Raw genomic sequence first — 14,460 nt, 5'->3', positions numbered from 1 at the left:
TGCTGGGCAAAGCCAGCTCTTACAGGTGGTGGAGAACAAAAACGTTTTGGAGGACCTCAAGTGCTGGGGACTTACAGGAAAAACACACTGGGATGAAAGGCTGCCCCCATGGCCCACCTTGGGGAAGAACAGGACCTGGGAGGAGGTTCAGAGCCAGGAGTCCAGCAGCTGAGTCATCCTGCCCTCTGAGCAGACAGGCAACTCCAGACCGCACATCTTCTCTTCCCACATCTGCATCCACATCCAGAAGGGCCTGCTTACACTGGGTCAGTGTGGCCAGGGGGTGGCTCCTAGAGCTTAGCAGGGGAAAACAACCCTCCTCCCAAACCACATAAGTAAGTGTGAGGGTAGGGGGGATGGTTCCCAGAAAAATTTCAGGATACTCGTAACAAGGGGCAATGATCCCTGCATGACTCAGAAACCAAGGCTCACTACAACCGGTGCTATCCTCCCCAGTTTACAGATGGGACTGATGCCCACAAGGGGAGATTAAATAACTTGTCCAAGGTCAGACAGCTTACCAGTGATCCAATCAGATTCCAGAGCTTTTGTGATCATTCCCCTGCTTTCTCCCTTCTCTCTATTTCCTGCCCCTTCTCCCCACACTCCTACTCTGTCTTACACTGAAACACCAGAGACATCTGACAAACTGGCTCCCTGGGCTGGGCCTTACTTCTCCACATGTAGAGAGGGATGAAATGGGAGGCCCTGATTAGGTCCAGAGCCAGGCATCTGGTGCTAGCCCTGTTCTCGAATGACCACTGCACCCTTCCCTTCCCGTTTTCCAGTTTGGCTTTCACTCAGGAGACTGCAAAGGCCAACAAGGGGCTGGGCACAGATCAGAGCCAGCAGCACGAGAGGGACCAGGCCCAGGGTGGCAGGGAGGACAGCAGCTTTAGCTTTCACTGAAGGGGTGGCATGCCCCAGCTGGCACCCAGGGCCCTGTCACCACAGGGTAGGACACTCACAAGCAGCAGACCATGATGGTTCCAGGAAATGCACCCTGGAAAAGTCCATCTGAGCCCTGGGGCTGAACCCCGAAGGCCTGAAGACCATAGCAGAGAGGACTGAAGACAAGGCTGTGGGGTAGATGTCAGTCTGGTTTAAATAAAGGCCTATAAATTGGGGGATGCCTTTGCAGGGCTCCCAGAGGACACCTGGGCCCTGAGGCTGTCAGTCATGGCTGCCTGGCTAGGGGGCTGGGAGGAGGAGTCATTCCCAGGCCCCAGCCAGACTGTTAGCCCCCGCAGCCCCAAGGATCACACAGAAACCAGCAAGTACTATCACAATAAATTTATCAGCTGGGGCTGGGACTGACTTTCTGAGCAGGGTGGGTAAGGTGGGTGGGGTGGAAGAGGCTGGGGTAAAGGACCACAAGGCCAAAGAGAAATAGGAGAAAGAGGGCGTAACAGATGGGAAAGGGGACAACTACGTTGTCTTCCCTAGATCAATTTTCTTCTGGATGGCACGTGCCGAGTGGTAGATGAGTGAATCGATGAGTCCAGCCACTGGAGAGAGAGAGAGAGAGAGAGACAAGGGCTGGCAGAGAGAGAGAGAGAGACAAGGGCTGGCACCAGCCCAACTGGGCCCTTACCTGACCTCAGGAGCCTGTCATCTAACTGGCCAAGACAGCATCTCCCCTTAGCCTTGAGGTGCCATGGCCCCCATTTCCCTCAACCAAAACTTGGGGGCCCAGGCTTTACACTCTCCACCATGTTCACACCTGGAAACTTCTTACCTGTAAACATGCCCCCAATGATAGCGCAGACACCCGTCAGGAAGTGCGTGAAGGACCTGGCAGAGAGAATAGGTGGGCTCAGAGGGCATGCCCACCTCTGCAGGCCCAGGCCCTCCTGTTCCCTTTCCCCACCCTCACCTGTGCTTCTCGGTCAGCTTCACCATCATGGGCGAGAGCTCATAGAGCACGAAGACTCCGGGAAGCCCCTGGTCACCCATCAGTCCATTGGCAACCTTCTCATGTCTGGTCACAGAGAACTGATTTGTCCTTAGCACCTGGGGTGGGAGGGGATCCTGTGCCAGGGCCAGGTCTATAACTTGGCTCCTAACCTCCCCGCTTAGCCCTATCCCTGCTCCTTCCCCTTGTCCTGCAGTACCCCTGTATGGAGGGAGAAAATGAGGCACCATGTTGGTAACCAACTCCGTGAGGCCTGGGGACCACCTCAAACCCCTCCACCCACAGGCTCCTTACTGTTGACCACACCTGGCCATGTTTGGGGATCCTCTCAGTGACTTAGGCCCCAGCTAAGACTCTGCAGTTATGGGATGAGAAGCAACTTTCCAAGGCTGCACCAAGAGTATCTGGCAAGGCTGGGACTCTGCCCCTTAGTGCCAAGACTCTGTGCCACAGGCTGGAGTAGAAAAGGGAGTAGGGGGCCCAAGAAGGGTTATGCTTGGCTAACCACCCCAGCCCAGGGGAGACCACAGAGGGTCAGTGAGGCAGACAGTCACTGGAGGAATGGGGGTAAATGAAAGAGCAAGTGCTCTGCAAACTGAGAGCCCAGGCTTGAAACTCCGCCTGTGAGACCCTGGCAAACCACCTACCCTCTGAGCTTCGGTTTTCATCCACCATATTGAGGTAAGAACAGCTTGTCTTCCCAGATGCTTAAAAAGGAACTAAATGAAGGAACTCAAGTGCCTGACACCAAACAGGAGACTCCAGTCTCTGAGCTCCCACGGACTCACCTCCCCATCCACCTTCATGTACACTGTGGGCACCACCTTCACAAAGTACTGGAACATCATGGAGGCTGCAGGGAGGAGAGAGCACTAGGCACGGGTGCCAGGGAGGGCTTTGGTAGCCAAGGGCTCTCAGTCCTGTCTGAGTCCTCCCCCCACAGCTGGTACCTTGGGGTGCAGTGACGTTGGTGCGGTCCAAGGGGTTCACGATGCCTGGGTAGTCCTCCCCGAACGACAGGTGCTGGATGTAGTGGGTCATGTTGATCTGCAAAAATGCCAGGGCCTGGGCCTCAGCTGGCAAAGCCCATATAGCAGTAGCAGCAAAGTGCCTGGCTCTGGGGAGTGCCATGTGAGGGATGGGAGATAGGTGATGGCGGGGGCGCTGTCTGGGAAAGCTATGGGCCCTCGGGAGAACTTGCCCAAACAGATATGGCCTATGCTCACCTAGGAAGGAACCCCTTCTTCAGAGTCTGCAAGCTCCTAGGGCTCCACGTGACTAAGGCCCTGGCTTCCTTCATACATCAGCACAGACTGGGCACTGACCCTGGGTGGCAGGGCTACCCTGGCCTGAGTCCCAAGCCATGGAGGCCTAGGGCTGGAGGGGCCCCAGTTCTCCCAAGTCCTATCCTGTCCCAATCTGTATCAACTCAGCCACTGGAGGGACATTTAAAAAATGCAAATCTAATTATGTCATGCTCCTGCTTAAAATATGTCAACAGCTTCCTACTGCTCTCAGGAAAAAGACCAAACTCCACAGTGTGACCTCCAAGTTCTGTGGTCTGGTTGCACCGACCTCTTCAGCCTCTTCCTGGGCTATGCTCCCGTCTCCCCCAGCTCCAACCACACCTGCCCTCTCAGAAGTGCCGCACTGCCCCAAGGTTCCATCTGCCCAAGATGCTCCTGTCTGGCCCCATCCCGACCCCAGCCCAGTTGATTTCTGCTCAGCTCACTCACAGTTGCTCAACTCTCAGACTGGACCCTCTGTTGGACACAGAATGTTCTTCCGTATCTGCTTGTCTGACCCCAGGATGACTCTTCAGAGGAATTAAGGCAGCAACCAGGCCCCCTACCCACCATGCATCCACCCACTGTAGTTTCCACCTGGTACTTACATTGTCTAGGCCAAAGCTCTGCAGGTCATGGACTAGGAGAGAAGGGGAGAAGGTGTCGTCAGGTGGCGCCATCCCCAGCCTCCTGGCTCCCCAGAGCCCTCACTCAGGGCACCGCCCTCCTCCCTTTGGAGTGGGGCCCACCTGGCTCTTCTACCTTCATTCACCTCCAGCCTGGCACCTCCAGGTCCTGCTTGAACGCCTGCACCCTTCAAAACACAGACCCTATTTCTTTCCTGACATACAAAGGGAGCCTCTAATGGGCATAACTCCAGATCTTCACTCTCTCCAAGCCCCTGCTTGCATCTCAGGAAACAAAACCCATTGACTTTGGCCTCTTGTTAACTAGAAGTGATGGCACAGCACTGAACCCCAGAGTGAGATGGGACCTGAGAATTCTGTCCAAGCTCTTTCCCTCACTCCTCTGCCCCCATCTTCAGAGCTCCCCAGAGGAAATCCCATGGGTACCCTGTACTACTTGTTCCAAAACAAGTTCTTCAGTCCTCTAACCCCAATTCCTCCTGCTGTGAGGAACCCTACTTCAAAGATATGTCCCAGGGCTTTTTATAATCACCTAGCAGCCAGGCCTGAAAGGGTCCCCCATCCCTGATCCATCCAAACCTCCCCACCATCATGGGAAGAGGCTGTCCCAGACATGGGGGCTTAGCCCCTAGGAGGCAGGACCACTTACTCTCCACAGCATGTACTGCAGCATGGGGGAAGGAAGGAGAAGAGAAGTGAGGAAGACAAAAGGATTCAGTACTTCACAATAAGAACCACAGAGCAAGATCTATGGCAGGAGAGGGGCTGGAGGCAGGATAGGACAGAGCAAGGAGAGAACTGGATCTCCCTTTGGCCTGGTTTGAGCAGACTCACCATCTCAGTTCCCCAACCTTTCTCCAGGCCTTCCTGCTAGGGGCCCCATGATCTGTGGGGCTCGAATACTCCTACTCTGGCAACACAGCTCACAGGCCTCCTCCTGGTCTCTCCCCAAGGGAACCCACCCCCAGCTAGAGAAGATACAATAGGGCCCGGGGGCAAAAGTAAAATGGCCCAGGAGGAACAAAAGATCTAGAGCCCAAGGAGCCACATTCCTAGCTGTTTGGCCTTGGGCAAATCACTTGCCCTCTCTGGGCCTTAGTGTTCTCTTCTATAAAGAGCTGTCCTGAGGATCAGGTAGGATCTTAGATAGGAAAGAACTTGGTAAATTTTATAATGTAAGGGCTCATCCATTCCCCCACCCCAAAAACATCAACAGGGGTGTCAGAAACTAGCTTCCAGGCCCTCAGTTCAGCCAGATCTCTGGCCTTGGACAACTGTGGCTTTGCATTTTGAACACCCTCCAGGGGATGGTGCACCCCTTGCCCTAGGATCTGTCTCAGTTGGCAACCCCAGGAGGAGCAACAGAGATGCCACTGCTACCTCTGCACTTCCACCCACTGAGCTCCTGCAAGGCCAGTGCCCGGAGCTGGGTGCCAATCACCTTCCCACAATCCCAGTGAAGCCACCCTCCCTCAGGCTGCTCCAAAGTGAAGAGGGGGCTCCAGGGCTCTGCAGGGCCCTCCAGACCCATCTGCCTTGCCCTTCCCCAACACTCACCGGCGGGGCCACCTCCAGCAGGCTCGCTCTGCCTCTGTCACTCAGAGTGGCTCAGGCCTGCAGAGCTTCTCTCAGGCCCTGATCCACTGCCATGGAGCTCTCTCTGTACATCCCCTACTAGGACCTCAACTCCCACACCTCCCCAAACCCCTCCACTGGGACCTCTGTTTCTCAGTCATCAGCAAAACTCCTACATCTTCAACTGAAAGTGGCTCTTTTTTGGGGGTAATTCACTTCTTTTGCACTACCCCCTTCAAATAGTGACTATCTTCTCTCCCACACCTGTCCTCTTCCTTGGCCAAAGGAAAAGTCCTCCCTGCTCCTTACTGCCTCTTCAGGATCACTGTCCCTTGATATTCCTGAAAAATCCCTGGCCTTGAAGTTCATGACACCAACTATCCCTACTTGTTCTTTCTCTGCTCCCTTCAAAGCAAAACTCCGTAAGAGTGATCTACACCCTCACTCTCTTCTGAACCCACTCTACGGTGGTCCCTATCACTCCACCAAAACTGTTCTGTCAAGGTCACGAATGACTGTCATATTATACATTCAGGGGTCAATTCTTATCCTTGTCTTACTTGACCTCCTAGAAGCCTCTGGACGGTTTCTGAAACACTTCCATCCCCTAGGCTTTCTTGGTTTACATTCCTACCTCACCAGCATTTCTAACTGGTCTCTGCTGGTTCCTCCCAATGCCAAGCCTTCACATGTTGGAGGCCCAGCACTCAGTCCTTTGAGCTCTCCTTTTCTCCACCTGCCCCCACTTCCAGGGTGATGTTACCCAGCCCATGGCATTAAGAAACTGATAACTCCAACATTTATATCTCCAGGCCAGACCTCTCCCCTGGACTCAACTGCTTATTTGACCTTTTGGATGTCTAAACATACCCTCAAATTCTACTGAACTAAAGGGTGAAAAGCTGAATGCCTGTTTTCCACTTCTCACTTCCAAACACCTAAACCTGTTCCTCTGAGTCTTCCCCATCTCACTAAATGGCATCTCCATCCATCTCATTAATCAAGTTCTAAACTTTGGAGTTAAACTTGACCCCTCTTTCCCTTACCCCTCACATCAGCTGTCAACTCCTCTCAGCTATACCTTCAAAATATATCCAGAACTCAATCACTTCTTACCACCTCTACCACCACTGTGGTTCAAGCCCCCATCCTCTTTTGCTTGGACTGATTATTGCAATGGCCTCTAGACTGCATGCCCTGATTCTGCCCTTTTCCCACTACAAGCTTCCCCATAAAGCATTCAGTGTGCTGATACCTTTTAAAAGTTAAGCCAGAGGGGGAAAATGTGGAAATATTAAGTCTCTCCACCTAGGGAATTAATGATATTCTCACAAACACTGGAGGCTACCAATTTAGAAGGCCAAGACCTTGATCTTGGGGCTTGACTTCATGAAGTTTGTTACTGCAAAGGAGAGGCTAACCCTACTTAAAATTGTGCCAAAGTCTCCCCCAGAGAACCTCTTTTGTTGCTCACATGTGGCCTCTCTCTCTAAGCCAAGTCTGCAGGTAAACTCATTGCCTTCCCCCTTACATGGGACTTAACTCTCGGGGGTATAACTCTCCCTGGCAACATGGGACATGATTTGTGGAGATGAGCTTGGCCCTGGCATCATGGGATTGAGAAAGCCTTCTTGGACCAAAATGGGAAAGTGAAAAGAAACAAAACAAAGTTTCAGTGGCTGAGAGATCTCAAATAGAGTCAAGAGGTCATTCTGGAGATTATTCTTATGCAGTATATAGATATCCCTTTTTTTTTTTAATCTTCATTTTATTGAGATATATTCACATACCACGCAGTCATACAAAACAAATCGTACATTCAATTGTTCACAGCACCATTACATAGTTGTACATTCATCACCTAAATCAATCCCTGACACCTTCATTAGTACACACACAAAAATAATAAGAATAATAATTAAAGTGAAAAAGAGCAATTGAAGTAAAAGAGAACACTGGGTACCTTTGTCTGTTTGTTTGTTTCCTTCCCCTATCTCTCTACTCATCCATCCATAAACTAGACAAAGTGGAGTGTGGTCCTTATGGCTTTCCCAATCCCATTGTCACCCCTCATAAGCTACATTTTTATACAATTGTCTTCGAGATTCATGGGTTCTGGGTTGTAGTTTGATAGTTTCAGGTATCCACCACCAGCTACCCCAATTCTTTAGAACCTAAAAAGGGTTGTCTAAATTTTGCATAAGAGTGCCCACCAGAGTGACCTCTCGGCTCCTTTTGGAATCTCTCTGCCACTCAAGCTTATTTCATTTCCTTTCACATCCCCCTTTTGGTCAAGAAGATGTTCTCCGTCCCTCGATGCCGGGTCTACATTCCTCCCCGGGAGTCATATTCCACGTTGCCAGGGAGATTCACTCCCCTGGGTGTCTGATCCCACGTAGCGGGGAGGGCAGTGATTTCACCTTTCAAGTTGGCTTAGCTAGAGAGAGAGGGCCACATCTGAGCAACGAAGAGGCATTTGGGAGGAGGCTCTTAGGCACAATTATAGGGAGGCCTAGCCTCTCCTTTGCAGCAACCGTCTTCCCAAGGGTAAAACGTATGGTAGAGGGCTCAACCCATCAAACCACCAGTCCCCTATGTCTGTGGTCATGTTAGCAACCATCAAGGTGGGGTAGGCCAATACCCCTGCATTCTCCACAGGCTCAAGGGGACACTACATATTTTTTTCCTTTTTTTTTTTTTTTTTTAACTTTTTTTTCTTTTTTAAATCAACTGTATGAAAAAATAGATATCCCTTTTTAGTTTTTAGTGTATTGGAATAGCTAGAAGGAAATATCTGAAACTGTTGAACTGCAACCCAGTAGCATTTATTCTTGAAGACGACTGTATAACTATATAGCTTACACAGTGTGACCATGTGATTGTCAACATGTTGTGGCTCCCACTCCCTTTATACAGTATATGGACAGATGAATAGAAAATACGGACAAAAAGTAAATGAATAATAGGGAGGGATGGGAGGTATGGGATGTTTTGGGTGTTCTTTTTTACTTCAACATTTATTCTTATTCTTTTTTTTGTGTGGTAATGAAAATGTTCAAAAATTGATTGTGGTGATGAATGCACAACTATATAATGATACTGTGAACAATGACTGTACACCATGGATGATTGTACGGTATGTGAATATATCTCAATAAAAATGAATTTTAAAAAAAATTAAGCCAGATCATGTACCAATTCTTCAAAGCCCTAGAATGGTTTTCTCTCTTATACAGAGTAAACGATTAAGTCCCTCCAATGGCCTTCCAGGCCCTGGTCATGTGACATGGCCCCTGTTGCCTCTCCCACCTAATTTCTGACCACACTTCTCCGCCCACCCTGTTCCAGCCACCCTGACTTTTTTGCTGTTGCTTGAACTTGCCAGGCACAGGCTCACCTCAGGGATTTGCACTTATAGTCTGTCTGGAGCACTTCCCCTCAGACATCCATACAGCTGGCACCCTTCTTTCTTCAGGTCTTGCTCAAATATCACTTCATCAGTGTACCCCCTACAGGGCACGCACGCACACACACCACCCCCATCACCTTCATCGTCCTTATCCTGCCCTTTTTGGTCCATATTATTTATTAGCATCTGCTAAATCATATATTTTACATATTTTTCAGATTCTTTACCAGAATGTTCTGTGGGTAGGGACTCTGTTTTGTTCACTGCTATATCCTTAGCAAATAGTACATGATTACTAAATATCTAGTAAATGCATGAATGGATAAATGAATGAGAACAAATCTAAATTTATTTATCTCAACAACTCGGTGAGGTAGGTACTAATATCATTAACCTCATTTTACAGAAAAAGAAACTGAGTAGGGCTCAATACTTCTCAAATATGACACAGCTGGGAGAAGATGACCCCTGTCCCAGCCCATCCTGCTTCTCCACAGCCTCACACACAGGTCATCTGATACTGGGGGCTAGCCAGGCTCTGTGCTAAGGGCATCCAATGCACCATCCATCTCATTTAATCCACAAGACCACTCAATGGGGTAAGTATCATCATCATCATTTTACAATGGAGGAAACTGAAGCCCAAAAAGATTAAGAAACTTTCTTAAAGTCACACAGCCAGTAAGAGATAAACTGATATTTGAACCCAGGTAGTCTAGCTCTCCAAGCCTGTGCTCTTAAATGATGTACCAAATTGTTGTCCTGAGATGAGAGTCTGCTCTGGGCCAAAGACCAAAGAACATCAGGCAGGTGAAGGGGCACTCAAGACTCCCCAAGAAGGTGTCCAGGGTCTATCCCTCCCTGGCTGATGCAGGATCACTTACCATGCACATGGGACTGCTGGAAGCTCTTCCCAGGGGCAAAGTGGAAGTTTCCAGCCACCTGTAGGGAACATTCCTTCTCATTCTCCAATTGTACCCTCCCTTCACCTCCTGATGGTTGGAGTGGGCCCTTAGTTCACTGCAGAGCACCCTCTGCCTCGCTCCCTCCTGTACCTTGTTGACTTCCAAGAAACCATACACCTGACAGCCTTCATTCTTCTGCTCCTGCATTTTCTGGCTGAAGCCTTCTCGCCGACACTGCTCAATAGTGTCTGGGTTCTTGAAGGCCCAGCCCCGGCGGCGATATGCCTCCCGCACATCTTCACAGGTGTTACAGCACCTGCAGGACAGGTGAGCAGTGAGGGTGTCAAAGAGACAGGAAAACAGGGCTGGCAGTTCTGCCTGCTAATGAATACTCTGCTAGCCTCATCCCTGATTACAAAATTTTCTCAAAGTTTCCTCAGCAGCAGCAGGACTGTAAAAATACAGTAAAAATCCAGGCCCTTAATCAGCCTCTCAGGGGTTAGGACCAGGGAAACTGCTTTCTACATATTAGGAGATGCCATATATTGAGGATTAATCTGTGCTGGGCCTTCTGTCTCAGAGCCTTACATACATTAAACAGATAACCCTTACTTGCCTCTTACGAGGAAGGTATAGTTATCTCCCTTCACAGAGAGGCTTGGTCCCAGGACACATCGGTGGAACTAACTAGACTGCCTCTGAACCACTTTTCTAGGCTGAGAAGCTGGGCCCACATCAGTGCTGCCCCTAGGTCTCCAATCCCGAGGCAGGGCCTGGACACAGAGTGTCAGTCACTTATACCAGGATCAGTGACCGAGGCATCACCCCGCACATTTTCAGCCTAACCACCCCCTGCCATGGAGTAGGACTGAAGTCGAGGCTGGCTGATGGAAAGCACCTGATGGGAACCCTCCCCTGGCCCCAGACTCACTTGATGTCTTCTGTCTCAGCCCCATAGCAGCTCTCACAGCGATCAGGGTCCAGGGAGTCTGGGTCGAACACCTTCACCTCGACTTTCCCGAACTCTAAGGAGAGGGCAGAGGCATCAGCTTGGAGCAGACGCAGTGAAATTTGCAACTCCAGCCCCTACCCTGGTCCTTTGCCCAGGGGCTTGGGAATAATAAAAGTTACATATAATAGCAGCTAAAAGTGATACAGTGTATACTATGTGCCAGGCACTAGGCACTGCCACACGTACTTTATTTCTTTTAATAAAAGTAATAGTCATAAAACATTAACACTAAATACTCAAACCCTAGCCAGGTACAGGTCACTTTACTTTATAAAGATTGTCTCATTTCATTCCCACAATGACTTTCTGAAGATGGGTATTATCCCCATTTTTCCCGAGAAGATGCTGAGGCTTAGAGATGAGAAGCGAGTTCCCAACACAACCCAGCAAGCGGCAGATTCCAGCGCTGACTCTGGTGTGTGCCCTTAGACACCTGGCTGTGGTGCTTCTCCCCAATCTCTCCCTCTGCACCCAGCTCCCGGCCTCTCTCTGACACTACCCCGTCATAATCCTTGGTGGTGTCAATATCCAACATTTTAATTTGTGGAAGTTTCCAGCCACCTGTAGGTGATTTCCTGTCCTCCAATATTCTTTTTATTTTGTCACCCCATCTCAGCCACACATTTTATTTTCAAACCTAGACCATGTCATTACTAAAAACAGCAAACCTTCTAAAATTCAATTTCAAGTACCTCCTTCTCTAACTACTTGATATTTTCCAGTTCAGTATCTCTGGGACCCAGAATCCACCAATTCTTTGATGCTACGGACATCACCCTTCAGGTCCTCATGTCCCTCCTTGCCTTAAATTCCTTGGTCCACTGTTATAATTATTCTTTTGCACAAATCCCACAATCCCTTGTTCCTCTCTCTTCATTGTAGCAGCCTAGCAAAACCCAACCCCTAGTTAAATTCAACTCCTATGCCTACTTCTTGCCTCTATCTACCCTTAAGGCTTCCCAGCAATCCTAGTCAGTTCATGCTCCCATTCTCTGGGATACTAATTTATACCTTTCCCTATCTCCTTAAGCCTCCCAAAACCCTCCCCCTTTTTTCATTATTAGCTAATGAACTTACTTTCAGTTTTCACTGAGAAGGAAGAGAACTTCACTTGACCTCAGCACCTAATCTACCACCCTACCCACATTCTCCAGGCTTGACCCTATTTCTCTCATTTTCCTTTCAGCAAATCCCCTCAAAGGGTCACCTATACATGATGTCTCCACATGTCTTTCTGATTTTTCTTTGCTCAGATTTTCATCCCTAACAATGTCCTCAGAAGAAACTATTCCTTTTAAACTATTTCTCCAGTGCCTCTGTGTTGCCAATTTACAATGGTCAATTCCCACTCATCGTCTTAATGGCAATTAGTAGTCTCTGACATAGATGCTCACTCTCTCCTTGAAACGCTTTCTCCACTTGACTTCTGAGGCATCTCTTGTTTCTTTCTTAGCTCAAAGGCTAATACCTCTCAGATTTCCTTCTTGGATCCTCATTTCCTGACTTGCACGTGGCAGAGTGGCCCAGAATACAGTCCCTAGACTTCTCCTCTACCTACATTCATTCCCTAGATTTCCTCATTTAGTCTGATGGCTTTAAATACTATCTGTATGCTGATGACTTCTAAATTTATTTCTCCAGCACCACTCCTCTAAATTTCTGACCAACCCAGTCCATCTAATTGCTTCCTTCCAATCACTAGGGCAAAAAATAGGCATCTCAAATTTAACATGCCCCAAACCAGGTATCTCTTCCAATCCTCATCTTCCTCTGGGGGAGCCAGCCTTCAAGATGTTCCCAACAGTCTCTACCTCCTGGCATTCCCACCCCTGTGGAGTCTGTTCCCACAAAGAATAGAGCTGATCTGGGTAACCAAAACAATATTGCAGAAATGATATCAGGTGTGAAACTTCTGCAGTTAGGTCATAAAAGAAGCTGTGGTTCCCACTTTGCTCTCTCTTGGATCACTCACACAGGGCAAGCTGGCTGCCACGTCATAAGGACACTCAAGCAGCCCTATCAAGAGGTTCACGGGGTGAGGCACTGAGGCATCCTGCCAACAGACAATGTGGAACTGAGGCCTTCTGCCAACAGCCATCGGAGTGCGCCCTTTTAGAAATGGATCCTCCAGCCAGTCTCAAACCTTTGGAGTCTGCCAGCAGAGAGCTTGACCACAGCCTCATGAGAAATCCTGAGGTAGAACCACCCAGCCAAGCCAATCCTGAATTCCTGACCCATATAAATCGTGGGGAAAAAAAAGTTTGTTGTTTTAAGCCCCTAACTTTTACGGTAATATGTTACACAGCAATGGATATTTAATATTCCTCTATTTACCACCCCAACTCGCCCCCCCCCCAAAACACAAAAACAAAAACAAAAACCAACCTTATTCTCTGGTCATCCCCATCTCAAGTCATTCATTAGCTCAGGCTAAAAGCTCTGGAATCATCCTTGACTTTGCTCTCCTATACCCCACATCCAATCCTGCAGCAAATTCTATTGGTTCCACAGGTGTTCAACATACATCTGTTAAATGAATGACTGATAAAGCTCCTCACCAGAGCAATCCCTAGAAATTGAAAACTCCTAGCTTTGGGAAGGATTTTGCTATGATGAGAAACTGAGTTAATGGAATCACTGGGAAGCAGCTAGAGAGAGGAAAGGAACTAAAAGTGAGTACCCACTCTATACCAGGCATTTTACATATATTGCCTCATTTGATCCTACAATTCCATGTGGTGGCTACTGCTGTTTATCACCATTTTATAGCTGAGGCTCAGTTAACAAGAGATAAAGCTAGATAAGAACTCAGGCAGTCTGACTCTAGACCTAAACTCTTAACTTTGAGTCACCCTGGATTCCAAAGGGGAAGAGCTTAACGGCTGAATCCAGCCAAAGGACTAATGAAGCAAAGACTTAGAGAGATCTGGCTCTATCTGGAGAAGTTCCACCAAGACAACAGCACACAAGATCCATTCCCAAATTTCTGTTACCACATTCACAACAGGTAGGGGTTGGAGATACCTGAGAATGATAGACAGGTCGAGTACCCTACTCAGTCAATACAAATGAGGCTTGGATTCCAGTTTGCTTTGACTCCTAACACGTGGGGGGCCTAGACAAGCCTCCTGACCTTTCTGGGTCTTAGCTGCTTCATGGGTCATGGCAACCGCCACAGCCCACTTGCCAGGAAGTAGGGCCTGCACATACCAGGCCCTACTGCTAGAGTCCTGTCCCCCTCCCCTGGTTACCATGCCGCTCCGCCTCTGAGCTCACGGGCATGCCATCCTTGTCTAGCCGTTGCTTGAACAGGTTGTGTTCCACATCCAGCTGCTGTTCCCCAGCCACGTCCATGGCATCGATGCTCAGATCTGGAAGCAGGAAGTCGGGCTAAAGTACAGGGATCCTAGGGGCAACAGGATCTGGGTTCTGGAGGGAAAGGGGATGCTGGGCCTGTCTTGGGGCAGAATTGAATTTGTAGAACAAGGTTTGTCCCGGTGTCCGGTCCAGAACTAAGGCTGGAGGTGTGAATCTGGAAGCCCACGGGAGAACCCTGTGTTGCAACGCCACCCATGGTAAGGTACTCACAAGCGCAAGGCATGTGGGGAAAAAAAACATCGAGGTTGATCTTCAATTTATCTCCCCGCGACTTGTCCACGTAGAGCTCAGGATGCACCTGGGGCAGTGATAGCTCAGCAAGGTTGGGCCCCA

At 49.1% G+C, this 14,460-nt stretch overlaps 1 protein-coding gene across 4 annotated transcripts in view; it reads right to left on the bottom strand.

Moving 5' to 3' along the window:
* Window positions 1–1,278: 1,278 nt before the first annotated feature.
* Window positions 1,279–14,460, bottom strand: part of ERGIC3 (ERGIC and golgi 3) — a 13,604-nt gene continuing 422 nt past the window's right edge. The window contains exons 3-14 of one of the 4 annotated variants that reach the window (XM_037812027.1): window positions 14,338–14,425; window positions 14,001–14,120; window positions 10,669–10,762; window positions 9,888–10,053; window positions 9,717–9,774; window positions 4,498–4,512; window positions 3,810–3,841; window positions 2,866–2,962; window positions 2,704–2,768; window positions 1,877–2,013; window positions 1,739–1,794; window positions 1,279–1,539 (exon numbers count right to left, since the gene is read on the bottom strand). In XM_037812027.1, coding sequence (XP_037667955.1) covers window positions 1,448–1,539; window positions 1,739–1,794; window positions 1,877–2,013; window positions 2,704–2,768; window positions 2,866–2,962; window positions 3,810–3,841; window positions 4,498–4,512; window positions 9,717–9,774; window positions 9,888–10,053; window positions 10,669–10,762; window positions 14,001–14,120; window positions 14,338–14,425 — 1,020 coding nt within the window. In that variant the 3' untranslated portion in view covers window positions 1,279–1,447. The remainder of the gene's footprint in view (window positions 1,540–1,738; window positions 1,795–1,876; window positions 2,014–2,703; window positions 2,769–2,865; window positions 2,963–3,809; window positions 3,842–4,497; window positions 4,513–9,716; window positions 9,775–9,887; window positions 10,054–10,668; window positions 10,763–14,000; window positions 14,121–14,337; window positions 14,426–14,460) is intronic. The other 3 variants (XM_037812028.1, XM_037812029.1, XM_037812030.1) reach the window with 3 other exon arrangements.

This window comes from Choloepus didactylus, chromosome 19 (genome assembly GCF_015220235.1).
Source record: "Choloepus didactylus isolate mChoDid1 chromosome 19, mChoDid1.pri, whole genome shotgun sequence".
In the NCBI taxonomy this organism is placed as follows: domain Eukaryota; kingdom Metazoa; phylum Chordata; class Mammalia; order Pilosa; family Megalonychidae; genus Choloepus; species Choloepus didactylus.
The sequence above is the reverse complement of the archived record's forward strand: the minus strand, read 5'-3'. Positions and strand labels throughout refer to the sequence as shown.